This window comes from Sitophilus oryzae, unplaced genomic scaffold (genome assembly GCF_002938485.1).
Source record: "Sitophilus oryzae breed Bouriz unplaced genomic scaffold, Soryzae_2.0 scaffold_1576_pilon_pilon, whole genome shotgun sequence".
In the NCBI taxonomy this organism is placed as follows: domain Eukaryota; kingdom Metazoa; phylum Arthropoda; class Insecta; order Coleoptera; family Curculionidae; genus Sitophilus; species Sitophilus oryzae.
The window spans coordinates 17,404,518-17,422,725 of NW_022146254.1; the positions used below are offsets into that span (position 1 = coordinate 17,404,518).

Genomic DNA, 18,208 nt, shown 5'->3' on the forward strand with positions numbered 1-18,208 from the left:
TTATTATTATATTGATTTCTGATTTAAATCCATATTTATTTAGAATAATTTATTAACTAACACAATTAAGTATGTAATTAATTAATATTTGGACGGAAATAATGGTGGTATATTTAATTAATGGTATACTCTTTTATAAAGACTTAAATAGTTTTCTTTTTGTATACAAATGGACTAGTAATATTATCGTTTTTAGCACCTATAAATTTTGTACATTTATTGCTCTAAAAACAATCTAAAATGTCAATATACCATGGGTATATTGATATGAGGTCTAAATTATAAGAAAATACATTTTCTACCAAAACTTGAAGGGATAGGTAAAAAATGGTATAATATAATTTGATAGACAATTAAATTGTTCATCTGATTCTCCTAAAATATACAGGGTGTTTGGTTAGGTTAGGTTAGGTTGTAAAATTGAACAGGTATTGCCGTTAAAATCTAGAAATTATTTAAAATAAATTTTTAGACACTCTGTATGAGGTAGTATTTTTTTATTATTGCAACACAATAACTGATCAATAAATAAACTTCAGTAAATATTTAGTATTAAAAGCTTTGATACCCTTGGAGAAATAAAGCCCTAAAAATTTTACTGCAATTTCACAAAATTGAAAATATTTCAAAAACGGTAAGGTTTAAGTGTGATAAACCTTAATCAAATTTACCTTTATTTTAATCGTAGAAACTAAAAATGTAATAATATACAGGGTGTTCCGTTAAAAAAAAATACAACATTGATATTTTTTATTTATTTGGAATACTCTGTATCTTGTAAAAATATTTTTAAATTGTAGCTCTAATAGTCCTTCAGCGAACCCAAAACAACAATACAATTTGTAAAAATCTGATCGTTTAGCTACAATATTCTTTGTCGTATGTGGTGAACGGTTGTTTTGTATATTTATTTAATAATCTTTCTAGAAGGTATAATAGAAAAAAAAACCGGTGTCATATTGGCTTCAAAACGACGATCGATGACATTTGTTGCATAATTTTTTATATAAAATGACAGATATCCTCAATTCCCGTCTATTTTCAATTGTATGTTATACCGGGTGCATCTCAAAAGTGGCTCACCCCTATAACTTATTTAATTTTTCAGATAAAAAACGAGATTTGGTATGTCAATATGACATATCGTATTGACATAATTTCTGACATAAATTAGGATTGATTGACGTATTCAATTGTTTTTTGTCATTTCCTGTTTCACCGGAAATAATTACAACTTTTGATTTTTAAATGACACCATCGGTATTTTTTTACTTTATTCGATAGAAAATGACGCTCTCGATAGAATGACATATCATATGCCAATGTTTGACATTTTGGCATATGGTTTATTTGAGCTACAGATGCACGAGTCACTAGTGCCGGACCTTGTATACTCGTATCAGTATTACCGAAGATGTGTTTAAAAATGACCATAAAAATATGCAAATTCGCATTTTTTAATATTAGCAAAGTCGATATGGCTATTGTAAAATTCTCGCGTCCTCCCAATAAACCAATAAATCGTCTTCCGCTCTTGACACATGACAATAATTCCAAAACTGGTTTTTTCCCAAATTTGACTTTTTCGGCCGCAGAAGCTCATTTAAATTAAAAAAAAAAATTTGGAACCAACAAACGGGTCGTAATGATGATCAAACTTATAAATTAGCATCGAATTAAAACAATTTCGCCATTCTGTTCGAAAAAATCGTCCGGTTAACAACAATGATATTGCTGAATTGTGCTTTGTTTGTTTTCGGTTGTTTGTTGTCTTCGACTGTGGCACAGAAGAAATTTAAATCAAAACACCTGCGTAAGTCAAATACCATATTCTAAATAAATATCCCCTAATTGAGGGAATATAAGGCACGTATTCTCATATTAGTCTTATTACACAGGGTGATCCGAACTGTATTCCGGAAACTTCGGCAACATATTCTGCAGATAAAAATGAGTAAAAAAGTTTATATAAATGTATATCCTAAAATTACTAGTTTCACATATACCGGGTGTTGCATCGTCGAGCGGGACATAGGAAAGCCCATGTAAATTTTAATGGGGTCAATTATTGGCTTCCCTAATTATTTTAGAGAATAATTCTCCTTAGGTTTATTGAAGAGCACTAAAACCCACATTCAAAAGAATAACTTTAGATATTTTTGATTAGCCCGTTTACGAGTTATCGCCGATTTATTTTTAAATATTTCTCCTTTCTTATGGCCCTATATTTACTTATGAGCACCAGTCAAGATATGATTGAAAGAGCAAACACGGATAGGGATAGGAAACAAGGACACCACAGACCACAGAAAGTAAATGTTTGGGCAGGGATATTCGGACGTAATATTATCCGGCCATTATTTCTTACGCGAAATTTAAATGCAGAATATTATTTGGAACTACTCGAAAATCATATTTTACCTGCTTTACATGATGCCGCTAGGGAAAATCAGGAAGTTTGGTACCAAATTGATGGCTGCCCGGCACATAGTACCTTGGCTGTTCGAGAATATTTAGACAATAGTTTTAACGGAAACGTTATTGGCCTAAATTATACAGTAAATTGGCCAGCAAGGTCTCCTGATATTTCGCCAAATGATTTCTTTCTCTGGGGCCATTTAAAAAACAGAATTTACAAGGATAAAAAATACCCCAATCTAGACGAGTTAAAAAATGTTATTCTGCCGAATGCAATAGAATTTCAGTTTACCAACTAGCGAATGTAAGAAGAGAATTTTATGATCGCCTGGGTTATTGTCTAGCAGTCGATGGGGGAATATTTGAACATCTTCTTAAATCCTAAAATTCTAACAATTTAGTAGTACCTAAATTAAAAATTTATTGAATATTGAAATAATACTATAATTAACCTTGTAATTGATTACTTTATTTTACTTTAATTCATATTAATTTGTATTTATAAATACATCTTTAAGATTTTCGATGTAGGAATAAGTTTTCAATAATAAAAAAGCACTAAATAGGTAAATTTCTGAAATGACAACTTCATTTGACAGTTATCTTTTACTTTGACTGTTGCTCATAAGTAAATACAGGGCCATAAGAAAGGAGAAATATATAAAAAGAAATCGGCGATAACTCGTAAACGAGCTAATCAAAGATATCTAAAGTTATTCTTTTAGATATGGATTTTAGTGCTCTTCGATAAACCTAAATAGAATAATTATTCTCTAAAATAATTAGAGAAGCAATAATTGACCCCATTAAAATTTACATGGGATTTCCTATGTCCCGTCCGACGATGCACCACCCGGTATACCTCTGTGGCAGATTCATCTCTTCAGAAAAGTCCTATGGGTATTTCGCCACGGTAAGGAATTCTACAAAATAAAATAGTTATTTTCGGTAAACACGGTTTTTTAAGCATTTTTTTGGTAACGGACAAAAAAATGCTTAACGTTTCGGGAAGTATATAGTAGCCTTTCAACAGATACGTCTATATATTTTTTTTAAATATAGTTAATATTATATATTATATTATATATATAATTATTTTTTTTAATATTCTTTCAAAACGTCAACGGTTTTTAGAAACATTATCTACAATCTAGAAACATAGATTTAGTATTATTGTTTGCTATTTCAAAGGCCACTGCTACATCTTTTTTTTTTAATATTATGCCTTATTGTAATAAAATAAATAAACAACTGATGAATTTTGTTTAATTTTCAGCAAATTATATATCACCCTGTCGACTATCGTCCGATCTGTCGGATTGCATTGTGAAGCATGCTGTTGCAAGCATTCCACACATATCGAAAGGTAAGTATATTATAGAAATATTTTATTATTCTCCAAGCATTTAAAAGTAAACACTGTAATTTTCTCGAAAAATTTGCCATTGTAAACAATTTTTTTTCGAAGTGTTTCTTAAGGTTTTTTTAATATTCTCTCTATTTTAATGGAAAGGTACACAAACGTGTGCCGAATTAGTAAAAAAAGCGTTTTTTTTTTACAAAAAAACTGACCTCGATTAACAACAACAGTGTATTTATAAACAGGTCAATTAATACAATAGTAACCTGGCAACAAACAAAGTTCCTACCAGCTTTGATGCACAAATACCGGAAGATTAATAAATGCAACATTTGTGTGAGTTTAAAATGGGACTAAACATCCTAAATTCAGAAAGAAATAAAATTATCTATGTACCACGGAAATTATGAAGTGTTAATAACCTCGGGCAATGATTGTTCCTTGGGCCATAGGCCCTCGGAACAGAAACTTTGTCCTCGGTAATTAACATCCTCAGAAGATTGTATATGTAAATTTCATGGTCAGTGTCATCGACTATTATTTCAACGCTAATGAAACGATTTTTAGCAAAAAATTATATATAAATCATTGTACCTATTTTTTAATAACTGCAGCTTTATTGTTAGGCACTTAAATGTATTCAAGAAGAATTTATATATTATAAAATTATATTTTCCAAACTAATGTCTCTCAAAATCGATCGATGCTAAGTGGACATTTTTTTTACGAATTTATATTTTTTCAATAAATTAACATTTATTATACATTTTTGTAGAAACTAAAATAATTTAAAGTATTGTTATGGACCTTCAGTTTATATGCAAATTACCCATGTAAATTATGGCGAGAACAAACAGCAAAAGTAGAATTAAAATTATGAGTTTTTTTAACACAGGGTACAATCCATGTAATATAATTTACAATGAGGTAGATTGTTCATAGAAGAAAGTAATTAACAGTAGTAATTATTTTCTAGTTTGATCAAATGGACTTCAAAAATATATATATGTAGCTTCCGTAAGCAATGCATTAGCAGCATACTATTAGAAATCAATATAAGATGTTGGAACTTAATCATTAATATAACCATTCGAAAAACAAACAATTTTATAATCACACTGTTTCTTCACTTCTATCATGGTAACATAAGATAAGGCAGCTATTTTTTAAACTAATTATGTGTTTAGATTTATTATTGTAACTAACAATGATAATAAAATATTTTTAGGAGACCCAGAATTTGGCAGTCCGAGCTTAAACCCATGGGTACTGGAAAAACTTGAATTGAATCCAAGCAGCCAACTGAAAATCCTTTTTACAAATTGTGAAATATATGGTTTAAATCGTGCCATTTTAAAAGATGCGAAGTAAGTGTTTACTGAAAATCAGCCAAGTAAAGATTAATGGGTATTTTACTCCGAATATTTTTACTCCTAATAGAACATGCTATTTTTTTAAAACGCCACAAATAAGTTTTTAAACAATTTCAAACGTTCTAAATATAAGTATTATTAGGGGTTTTCGGAAATAAAATCCTAGATTAGGTAGTTTACTAATCAGCTGTTCCAAGATCAGTGCTGAGAGTAATCAGCTGGTAGTTTAATTACGAACGGTTGGATCATTAGATTTACCGGGTTAACAATCACATTTAAATATATTTCGTAAAAAGAGATAAATTAAACAAATAATCCTAATATCCCTCTTTAACGATTGTATAAGACCTATTTTTATCCTCTTTGTTTTGCTTTAAGTATACTTTTTAGTTTCTGTAAGACTTCTGTAAATTTTTATAAAAACAAAATGTGTTTTATTTTAGGCTTTTTTAAAATTATGCCATTTAAAACAAAAACACTATAAACTTTATTTTAATCATTTATTTACTGCCAACATAATAAACATTCCATCATATTAATAATAAAAAAATATATCAATTTTTATCTACCAATTGTGATGAAAATTTTCAGAATTGTCTATCAAGTTCCATTCTTTCATTATGCCTGGCTATTTTAATATAAATGTTTTAAACCACTTTTCTGTAGTTGAGTTTTCATTTTTTTTCCTATTGGGTGTCTCCGATAGTGCTTTTTCGCAGTCAGCATCTTTAGAATTACTTGTTGGTTTTTTATTTATTTAAAATCTAGAGTTACTTGATGCTATGCTGATTGGCTCATTTTTACGGTCACTAACAAAATATCATGTATTTGACCAACATTAGATAAAGTGATTTCGGACAAAACGGTTATTAAAAAACTTGGTAATACCAAAAACTTTATACTTCTATGCGGACCGTTACGTTTAAAATTATCCTAGAAATGATCAGCTGATTAATTCTACCCACCTCATTAGGAGGGTTAGTAGGATCACAACATATGGCAAAAGTCGAGTTATTCGGATCACTTTCCGAACGCATTGACTCGTTTTGAGATCACTTTTCGAACGTCTGGATTAGTAATCCTATCAATCCCATCAATCAGATCACAGTTTCCGAAAAGCCCTATTGCCTGGTATACAGGGTGGTCCAAACTGTATTCCGGAAACTTCGGCAGCATATTCTGCAGATAAAAATAAGTAAAAAAGTTCGTATAAATGTGTGTCCTAAAATGCCTAGTTTCAGAGATACAGGGTGTAGAAGTTTCATTTTTATTTCGATTTTTTCCAAATAATTTCTGAAGTATCGTCAATATTTGGATTAAAATTGGTGTCTCGGAGTTTTTTGACATGAAAAATTTGATTTTGATGTCAATAGGACTCCTACTAGTAGAGGGCGCCACCTACATGTGTTTTAACTGTTTTGAAGCGTAACAACTTTTTGTCCGTATCTGTATAAAACTACCGAGAGAAAAAATATACATCTCTGTGACTTTTTTCGTAAAAATACCTATTTGTAAAAATACGCTACGAGCAACAGTTCTCAAGATATTTAGAATGGAAATAATCAATACATTTCATTATTGACGAAAAATAAACACGTTGAATAGATAGTTTTCACTCAAATAATAAATTTGGGAAATTATTTTTCTGTCATTTATTACGTAAAAAATGTATCTTGGTAAAAATCGATAGGAGCAACTTTTTCAAGATATTTATAATGGAAATATTCAATACATGTCATTACTGACAAAAAATGAACATGTTGACTAGATAGTTATTCGAATGAAGTGTTAAATTTGGTAAAAATTAAATGTCCAATTATATGACTAACTTAAAACTAATAGGCTTATTAACATCGGTATACATTTTATGGAATTTTAATGAAATTTACGATAAATATTTTTTGTATTATATTAAAAAATATCTCATACATATTTATAATTAATTTCCAATGCTCATAATTATAATGGGCATTAATAATAATGGGCATAATAATCTTAGCATTGTAAATAAAGCCTAATTCTATGGTTAAATTTATATAAAATACACTCGAGAAATTTTTCGTTAAATTTAAAGTCTTATATTTTTGTTATTTTTAACCCTTTTTTTAGTAAGGTGTATATAATTATATCAACTTTATTTCCTAAACTCAGTTATTTATAAACTTTAGTATTTGGCATATTACACAGGGTTAATCGAGACCCTAACTTTAAAACACCCTGTGCAATAATTTTGTTTAAAATTATGTAAAATTAAATTTTCCTAAAGTATATAGGTATTAATTTTTAAGAGCGAAGTGAACTGATCACAATCAATTTGCAATTTTTAATTGTTTAATTGTCAATCAGTTAGGTATAATTTCTTTTTGATGTATTTTTTTTAATATGACGAGATGGTTTTAGTGACTATTGTCGTAACGTCATATTACACTGTATTCGATACTCTATACTAAATTAAAAAAAAAAAAAGTTAAAGACTAACGATACAGCCCTGGTTTTAATAAATATTAATAACAATAACAGAACCAACGATGTTAAAGAAAACATCTGTAATACTCAAGTATACAAACAAAAAAAAATTGTAAAAGTACTCTAATACTTTGTATTGTCTCTTTGGATGCTATAACTGCCTGTATATCTCCGTTCATATAAGGCTGCAATATTATATTGCGTTATGTTTTCCCATTCCTCTTTAAGGACCAAGCGAAGTTCATTTAATGAAGCTGGTACCGCTTTGCGACCTCCAACCCTCCTGCCAAGCATTTCCCAAACGTCGAACATTATGGGCAGTTCATAGTAGTATATAGTTCACAATAGTCACCAAAGCCGCCTTGTCATATTAAAAAATAGCTTCAAAAAGAAATGATAATTGAAGAAATTGCAAATTGTTTGTGGCAAGTTCATTTCGCTCTTAAAAATCATCGAATGCATGTATTGACATGATCTAAAGAACAAAATACCGTCAGATTGGCTTAACTCAACATTCGTAACCCTGCCAAAGAAACCCAACGCCTCACAATGTGATGACTATCAGATGATAAGTCTTATGTCCCATGTCCTCAAAACCTTTCTTAGAATCATCCACACTCGAATCTACAAGAAGTGCGAAAATCAGATGGACAACACCCAGTTTGGCTTCAGAAACGGACTCGGAACGCGTGAAGCACTCTTCTCCCTAAATGTAATGACACAGAGGTGTAGAGACATGAATGTGAATGTATTTGCATGCTTCATAGACTATCGTAAGGCGTTCGACTGTGTTAATCATCAGAAGATGATCAAAATTCTAAGAACAACCGGAGTTGACGAACAAGACCTACGTTTCATATCAGAACTTTATTGGCACCAAACGGCGGTAGTTGAGATGAAGCAGTCAACATCGGAAGATATACAAATCAGACGGGGTGTTCGGCAGGGTTGCGTCTTGTCTCCGCTCCTGTTTAACCTGTACTCGGAGACTATATTTAGAGAAGCACTGGATCGAATTCAGGGCGGAATCAAGTTCAATGGAATCCCAATGAACAATATCAGATATGCCGATGATACGGTTATAATAGACAACGATATACAAGAACTGCAAAGCATTATAGATTCCGTAGTCCACTATAGTGAGATGTTTGGACTGCATCTCAATGTCTCCAAGACCAAACTATTGGTCTTTTCTAAGACTCCAACAAATGCACACCTGCGCGTCAAGGGACAAACAATCGAACAAGTGACCTGAATAAAGTATTTAGGAGCTAACATCAATAGTCAGTGCGACCCGAAAAGAGAAATATTTTCAAGAATTGAGCAAGCGAGAAAAATCTTCGTGAGAATGAAATCATTTTTTACAAGAAGAGACCTCAGTGCGGATCTCAGAACTCGAATGGCCAGATGCTACGTCTTCTCTGTGTTACTCTATGGATGTGAGAGCTGGACACTGGATTCACAGACCGAGAAGAGAATAGAAGCCTTCGAAATGTATATATACAGACGGATGCTGCGAATCTCATGGGTACAAAGGATCACCAACAATGAAGTACTCCAGCGCATGCAGAAACAAAAAGAGATACTGAACACCATCAAGGAAAGAAAAATGCAATACCTGGGTCATGTGATGAGAGGTGGTAGATACGAAACACTGCGCCTCATAATAGAGGGCAAAGTGCAAGGGAAAAGATCAGTAGGAAGACGCCAGAACTCATGGCTAAAAGATTTGAGGAGATGGTTTGAACGCTCGTCTGCGGAAATCTTCCGGGCTGCAGTTTCCAAAGCCACAATTGCCATTTGGATCGCCAACCTTTGGCAGGAGAGGGCGTGATAAGAAGAAGAAGAAACAAAATGCTAAGGAGACATGGTTCTGACCGTAAAATAATTATATTTTAGGGAAATTTCTAAATTATATTTAGAAAACCAACCCCTCGATTAACCCTCTATAATATACCAACTACTAAAGTTTATAAAAAACTGGGTTTGTAAATTAAAGTTGACATAATTATATACAGTTTGCTAAAAAAATATGAAAATAGGGCTAAAAACAACAAAAATATGACACTTTAAATTTGACCAAAATTTTCTCCGTTGCGTTTTTTTTGCATCTGAGTGTATATTACATTTTTCAGGATCGACTTTGATAAGAAACGCGTTGATATAGTAGTTTATGTTGAACAAATAAAACTTGAGTCTCATTACAACATGGATGGACAGATTTTAGTATTACCTATTAAAGGAGATGGAAAGACCAACTTGGAGTTTGGTATGTATCGTTTAATGATATAATTTGTGTATATTTCCTATAATAAACGTTATTTTACGCCAATGACATTGACTTATAAGTTATTTTGCAATTTCTTTTTCAATGCAGATTGCAAAATATTTCCAATGAACAATGTCACTCGAAAACTCGTTTCAATAGGACGAAATCTGTTAAGAGATTTGCGAAGTCAAGGGAATCTGAAACCAAGGACGTGTTGATAATCTTAATTTTTGTAGTCTCTGTATTTTTTTCGAAATTTTGTATCTCACACATTCTCGATAAATCGGCATTGACATTTTTTTGACAATTGTAGAGGGTGAATCAACGATAAAGTCCATTATCTCACTTGTTTTAATGTTTACAAAAATAGTTAAATATACAAGTTATAGGAAAGATTAAGATACACATTTTCAAATTATTATAGAGTATACAGGTTGCTTCAAAAAAGTGGGGCGGATATAACATACGATTTTTTAAATGTAACACCCTATTTTATATTTTATTTTTAGATTTTGCGTCAAATTCTATAACTTCTTTACATAATAATATACCTAAAATTAACAGTTTTTGTAATATTTCAATTTGTTTAAACAAATATTAGATTGCAGTGGGGTAAAAAATGGTTAGTGATGTTATTGTTTCTGAAGTTGGACTACTAAAATTTGGTAGGAGACTTTTACAGAGATGCACAAAAAGATATACGAATTATATAAGATATTTTAATTAGTTGCTACAGGGTGTTCAAAATATATTCATGAATTTCAACTAATTAAAATTCAAAAATCTCATTTTTTTTTAAATGGCACACGCTATACATATATAATGAATATTATCATTTTTTCTGGTAGATTTTACAAAATTCTTGAACTTTTATAAGGTATATCATATATCTAATTTTAATAGTTTGCGACTTATTCTGAATTTTTTAATTTTGAACATTTTCAATTCATTAATGCTAAAACATCATAGTTGTCATGACAAAACAAAAATATTTATTATTAATCATTAACAAGTAGTTTAGCAATTACTTACACTTGATATTAGATTATATTCATTAACTTTACTTAAATAAACTAAAATCACAGTCGCTAAATTCTTGGTGTATTTCTGTATTATGAAAGATGACATGGATTTTCCCTTGGGGCGAATAGCCATAGATTAGGATAATACTAGATTACCTAGTTGTTGACGACTACTGCTATAGGAATTTTCTGCGACATAAAGGTTTTTCCTCTCCTAGCAATTCTGATTTATTATTCATTTCGCAAAGCCAATATTACTACTGCCTCAAAACCGTCCCATTACGCACTGAAACTATTTTCTAGATAATCTACATCTATTCTATATAATCTATAGTACTCACTCTAAATATAATATATAGTACTCACTCAAAAAATATTTTTTCTTAGCTTGTTCGTGTACATCAGTTACATTAACTATTTTATTTTCAGGAATATCTGTAACTATTATCTCTACCTCTACACTTATTACAACAAATTAAACTAAAATTCAAGTTTTGTTCTTAACTTGCTGAACAGACATCAAATTTTGATAATTATTACATTTTGTCTTGGTAACTATGATGTTATAGCGTAATTATTGTATTAAAAATATGGGTAAAAATAGAAAAAAAATTGGAATAAATCGCAAATTATTAAAAATAGGTATATGACATACTTAATAGGAGTTGAAGAGTTTTGTAAAATCTGGCTAAAACCAGAAAAATATATAATACATAGGGTGTACCATTTAATAAAATTGATTTTTGTTAAAAATTTTGGGCAATACTGTATATAAACATTTTCTAATAATGCATATTTTTTTAGGTGATTGTACATTCAACTATTCTGTGGATTACGATCTGATAACAAGAAAAGATGGCAAGCAATATGCTGCAAATATTAGACCCGATATATCTTTCAAAATAAACAAAGCACATTTTAATTTCGAAAACCTGTTCAATGGCAATAAACAGCTAGGTAAGTAAAATGCAAATTCAAAAATGAATTTTCATTGAACAAAACTATAGACTATTCGACTAGTCAGACAAGAATTTCAGAGAACTTGAAAGTTTGAACATGAAAGAATATTGAAGAACATGAAAGTATAAAGCACGGGTACTCAAAAATAGGGGTCGACAGGACAAGAATTCTTGTCTTGATGACAACTTCTTGTCTTGTGTTGAAAAAAAATCAACTCAACCAAACTTACAAAAATCTTGTCTTGTCGTTTCATATCTTGTTTTGACTCAATAAACTTCAAGATCTTGAAATTTCTAAAAGATCTTGATGTTTCTTGGTTAACCGGTAATTCCCCATCGAAATCCTTATTGCGTTGCTTGCTAACACTGAATCTGGTGGTTTTTAGTCTTTTATTTGTTTTTTTTAACATGGCATTGCACTTCGCACGATAGTACGAGTGAGCTTTAGCCCTTTCAGCTGAGCAAGATTATTTTTACAAAGCCATAGTCTCTATCATTTTTGTTATACTTGCAATGCCAGGTTGTAAATAATGGTCGTAAAAAGTATATTATATTAATTCAAATTATCTCTTATTTTACCATGATGATGGGGTTCTTAAGTAGAAATCTGATCAAATTGGCTCCAATTTCGGTTCTAAATATTTACAAACAAGCAATAAACAGAAACGTAAGCGTAAGGATTTTTGTAAATATTGTAACAGTCAAATTTCCTCGCAACGACCTCTGTGTGCTAGCTCATAAAATATCGCAAATAGCTATTATTTTTGCATCATGTTTACTATAATTTTATTGTTAAATATTATTTTATTTAAATTTTACAATTATGCAACCCGATATACACCGCGCTATAGAGCCACAGAATATTGTCACTGGATGCCGCCCAGCATTAGAATTTTTGTCCATCTCTCTATATCTTTGGTCATCGCTTGTCCCTTGTCACTGTCAGATCAAATCAGATGTTTTCGGATTTATTTCTTTGTTTTGGTTATTGAAATTTTATAATTATCAGATAAAATTTCGTAGTTAAATTGGTTATTTTTGATGTGGATCGCGGTGTGCAATTCGTTCATTTAATTGTGGGAATTTGTGAGTTTAGTTCGTTCATTGACCGGATATCGAAGATGGCTGTGAAAATAATCTAGAACATCGTTTTTTATTTATGCCTTTTTGTGAGTTGGACTAGTCAAGATATATAGTTCTCTATCTATACCCTGGAGGGAGATTTCCGGTTGAAATCTGATTTTGTGAAGGAAATCGAATCCTTGCATCACTTCTTGTGTATCCACCGACCGAAGTGTATCGTCGTGAAGAACTGGCTGCCGTTCCGTGAAGCATTCCCTGTTGGTGATTAGCAGGTCTTCCTAGTGAAGGATTAAGTCTTCCGGAACACATTTGGTCAGAGCGTGGTTGTATTTTGTGGGATTTACATGGACCGCCGACCAATTTCCGTAATGGGATTAAAATAGCCTTTTTCCGACCGATATTCCGATTGCACGTGCCCAAGAAGTCCCCGAACAGTTCCAAGAGCAAGAAGACCGATCCAGACCGTAGCACAGAACAGTCCAGAATTCCATCCGTTCCTGTTGCCCGTGTGTAGAGTTACCCGTTGGACATCATAAACCCTCGTTGAGAGTTTTTTATGTTCACCATTTGAAATCTCAACACCTACCTTTCACCTGTACCTCTGCTGACATCCGTGGGCTCCAGTGACAGTACACCGAGCTGCTGTGCACCGCCATAGCCACCCTGTAGCTATACGCCGTAGCTCAGCCGGAGGAACTTCCGAGTTGTTTTCAAGTATATCACATCGAGTAGAGTAAGACTGTTTAGATTTTAGTTAGGTTTAGTTTGATATTTGTATTCCGCCCTTAGAGCATACTTAGTTTAAGTTAAGGGGGATGACGTCATAGATTTAGTTTTTATTGACTTAAATTCTGACTTAATATATTTCAATCATTTTACTTTTATTCATTTCCATTTCTTTAAATATTAACTTTTAATATTTTAATAAATTACTTAAACATTTTTAGTAGTATTATTTGCAGTCTAGTCTCATAGTTAAGTTAGAGTCACTTAAGTTTAACGAATTACAGTAATATTTGAAGTTCATGGTAGTTGCACTCAACAGTTCGAGGTTAGTGTTGAAGTCTACTTAATAGTAACATCTTTTATGCCGAGTTCATAGAGTATAATCTCGTGGCGCCCTTTTATTAAGATCTTTGAACCCCGACCACCCGGCTGTTAAAATTAAAAAGCTAGTGGCCTCTATGTAACTCATTCAGATTAAGTAAACTTTGTGTTTGATTGAACCTCAAATTAGAAAGGGCGTGGCAAGATGACAAGTGAGGGAAAAGCAGCAGCAAAAGACAGCAAAGGGAAAAGCAGCAGCATTCGTCAATCCAGGATAGTAGCACTAGCGGCAGTACTAGTAGAAAAAAAAACTAGCGATTTTCTTCGAAATTGTGGATCCCGGTGCCAAAAACAAAAATTATAAATTACCCTAATGTATACCATGTTTTCAAAAGCATAACAAAAGTGTTTACATAAAAATCAATAATTCCGGATACTGAAATATAATCATAAAATTAACTGGATATACTATATAGTTCTTATGTTGGGCCCCCCTCCCTTTGAAGAAGTAATTTGAACTAGTTATTTTTATAGATTCGAAAATAATCGAAAAATCCAATACCAGTAACAGCACCGACTCTTGAAAAAGAAGATAATAAGTAATTCGATAATAGAATTCTATTTAAGATAAGCTAAAAATTATAATTCTAGCTAAGCCTATATTTTAAATAGGTTAGGTTAGGCTTTAAATTCCATGTATTATGTGACAAAATTTTTCGCAAATAAATGCGTTTAAGCGTTTTCATTGTCAAGGTATTTCAAGATTTCTTGATTTATTGACAGCAAATTTTGGTATTGACTTAATATTTCCTGTGTCTTGTCTTGAAGTTTATGATTACTCTTCTTGTCTTGATAGTGTCTTGAAATCAAGAAAAGAACTTGAAATTTTCAAAAACTACCGTCCCTACTGAAAAATAAGCGAAGTCGGCTGGCTGTCTAATAAACAGTATGTGATGTGAATATAAATAGAAAAAAATCTTAATATTCACAAACGGGTAAAAATTGAATAAACTGAATAATTTTATTTTTGTTTTCTATTTAACACTTATTCACATTAGCTTTTATTTTACTTAAAATTAACCATTCAATATTTACCATTTGAATTATATTATTACTTTTTTAGGTGACAACATCAACAAAGTATTAAACGACAATCCACAAGATGCCATCAATGAACTTGGTCCGGCATTTTCGAATGTTATAAATCTAGCAGCAACTACAATTATACGAGCATATCTATTGGTAGTCCCATTTGACGAACTATTTGTACATTAAATTCCGTGTGATTTTGTTATTTTTTTTATGTCTGTGTAGAGATAAATTTACATAAGGGCTTATCGTACTGTTGAAGTATTATTAATGTTTATAAGTGTAATTTAACAAGAATAAAACTGTAAAAATAAAGAACATTTTTGGTATTGCATTTTATATATCAGAGAGCAGTAAACTTCTTAATAGTTGTTAGAAAGAGATCAATTATTTATGGATAAAGAGCTGTACATTAGACAATTCGAGAGCAACCTCTTCTTTTATGTGATCCCGGTAGATCTCGATAAAAGTAACATATTTCTCCTTACTGTTTATCAAATAAGTCCAAAACAACCGAGTTATTCAAGTTTGAAAATGATTTATTTAAAAAAATTGAGAGCCACCGGATTTTCTCTGTATTTGCATCCCTTTTAGTGCCGAAACCATGGTAATATGAGAGATTAAGAAATTATACCGTGAAAAAATTTGCGGTGAACAGGCAGTTCTAGAAAGTTTTCTAAAATATACAGTAAATTTTAAAAGAAAATGCACGATTTTCAACATCTTTATTGCTAAAAGAACTCATAGACGTTTGTTCCTGAGGTCAAAATATCCCTAACACCTCTAAAATATTTGCACTTATTTGAGACTTGCCCTGCATATCAAATTTATATATAATCTATATACACGTCACTCTATGGGAAATAGACCAACAGAAACAATCCCAATCATGATTTATCAACAATATTTTATGTTACAACTTGACAACACAGAACAGATGCATATTGGAAAGCAACAACTGCATATTCCTCTCAAAAAATTATCATCGTATAAAAATGAAATTAACTTTAAACAATTTACTATAATTTGCAGAGTTTTAATTTTCTAATACATAGTTAAATGACTAAGCAGTAACAAGCAGTAATTTGTTCCCTTGGGCTCATTAACAAAATTAATTTCTATGTTTACCACAAAAAAACACAAAGTTATTAAATTTATAGAAATAAGTGTTAGACAGGGAGTCAAATTATGATTAAATTGATAAATTTAATCAACATGTGATTATTTTTATATCCTGTACAGGGTGGGCCAAATTGGACGATTTTAAATGGACACATCCTCATCTATAGGAGACAGACGAAAACTAATATCGGTGTTTGGAGCTCAATTTTTATCAAAAACATGACGGTGAAAACCGCAGGTCGATATCTTTTACTATTTCGAAGTTACATGGTGTTTTTCAAAAATGTGCATTTTTAACAAATCGCTATAACTTTTTTGGTATGGAAAATTTTGTATTTTTATGAAAATATTTCCAAAGCACCTTTTTACGTTGAATTTAATGGTTTAAGAATATATTTTTTTAAATAAATAATTTTAGAATTAACAACAGAAAATTTGATTTTCGATATGAGATACCCTGTATATTTTTAATTCATTGAAAATAATTTAAAATTACCTCTCCATAAATATGGCATACTTGATATTTTGCTCGATTCCTCTTCGAGATAGAGAGTCTTTAAAAATTCGCCCACTTTCATTAAGTAGGCTTTGGTTGTAATGCAAAAAAATTCTAGCTGTGAGCAGCAATTAAAACAAAAATAATATTTGCAATGAGAGATAAAGAATTTTATAACAATTTAAACTATATTTAACAACATCAAGACATTTAAACTATATCCAATAACAATAAAAATAAACAGCAAACCAAGACATGAGATTTTGCTACAGGTGTTCAACATGTCGGCCCTGGAGAAACAGACAGGGGTATAGGCACAGCAAGGCTTTTATCCAAGGACCTAGCTCTAAAACCGCAAAAGAACTGCTAATGCTTAGCAGGAATAAAGTGCGGATTACAACAGGTCTCTTGACAGGACACATGGCTGTCAAGTGTTACCTTAACAAGCTCAACCTGTATCAAGGAAGTCTTTGCTGCAGACTCTGCGATAAAGATCCTGAAACAGCGGAGTACATAATATTGTAAGAGTCTTGTCTTCCGTTAAAAAAATTGTTTATATTAAATTGTGTTATTTTAAGAAATAACATTTTATTTGAATCTCTAATTGACTTTTCTTGGCCGCATTACAATGGAAATTATAAATTGTCGTTTCCTAGACGATGCGGTTTGCATTGTTGATGATTATTTTGACTGACGTCGACATTTATCAAAAAATATTAAATTCAGATTATAATTGTGTGGAAAATATTTCTGGGACTGAATAGAAGGAATGAAGTATTAACAGGTGAGTGTATTTTGTTCACTCACGGGCATTACTGGGATTTGTATGAGAGTAGTTTAATATTATTCAGTTAACAGTTATTGAGCTTTAGTAGTAGATAGAGAAGGGTATTTTAGTATTACTTTTCTGTGTGTGTGTTTTATAGTAGACAAGTGTTTATCAAAGGGCATTTTAATATAGTTTAGTTAAAAGATAGATGTTTATCAAAGAGTGTTTTAGTGTTATTTATTATAGATACGTAATGGACAGCTATTTATCAAAGAGTATTTTAGTAATATTTATTGGGTGTGATTTGTAATACCTGGCAAATTATCAAATGGTATTTAGTATTATTATTTTGGAGTGTTTTATATTTTTACGTATGACCCAAATTGTTTAACAACAATATTAAGCTATGTCGCTTTGTGGCCATCCCTTTTGTGCGTGGGAAAGACGCCTTGTCGCTTAGCTGCGGAACAACAATATTAAGCTATGTCGCTTTGTGGCCATCCCTTTTGTGCGTGGGAAAGACGCCTTGTCGCTTAGCTGCGGAACAACAATATTATGCTATGTCGCTTTGTGGCCATCCCTTTGTGCGTGGGAAAGACGCCTTGTCGCTTAGCTGCGGAACAACAATATTAAGCTATGTCGCTTTGTGGCCATCCCTTTTGTGTGTGTGGGAAAGACGCCTTGTCGCTTAGCTGCGGAACAACAATATTATGCTATGTCGCTTTGTGGCCATCC

The 18,208-nt window shown here is 31.4% G+C and overlaps 1 protein-coding gene across 1 annotated transcript; it reads left to right on the forward strand.

The window, feature by feature from the left end:
• Positions 1-1,681: 1,681 nt before the first annotated feature.
• Positions 1,682-15,395, forward strand: LOC115879396 (circadian clock-controlled protein-like). The gene is made up of 6 exons (XM_030896216.1): positions 1,682-1,813; positions 3,695-3,784; positions 5,007-5,145; positions 9,753-9,886; positions 11,713-11,865; positions 15,121-15,395. Exons 1-6 carry the CDS (start codon positions 1,726-1,728, stop codon positions 15,270-15,272), a joined length of 756 nt encoding a protein of 251 aa, XP_030752076.1. The 5' UTR covers positions 1,682-1,725; the 3' UTR covers positions 15,273-15,395.
• The last annotated feature ends 2,813 nt before the right edge of the window (positions 15,396-18,208 follow it).

Bases quoted from the DNA above. Each gene is read 5' to 3' on its own strand.
- LOC115879396 (XM_030896216.1), top strand. From the start codon at position 1,726: ATGATATTGCTGAATTGTGCTTTGTTTGTTTTCGGTTGTTTGTTGTCT. The intron at 1,814-3,694 runs GTAAGTCAAATA...TTTAATTTTCAG, and splicing joins ATTTAAATCAAAACACCTGC to CAAATTATATATCACCCTGT. The intron at 5,146-9,752 runs GTAAGTGTTTAC...TACATTTTTCAG, and splicing joins GCCATTTTAAAAGATGCGAA to GATCGACTTTGATAAGAAAC.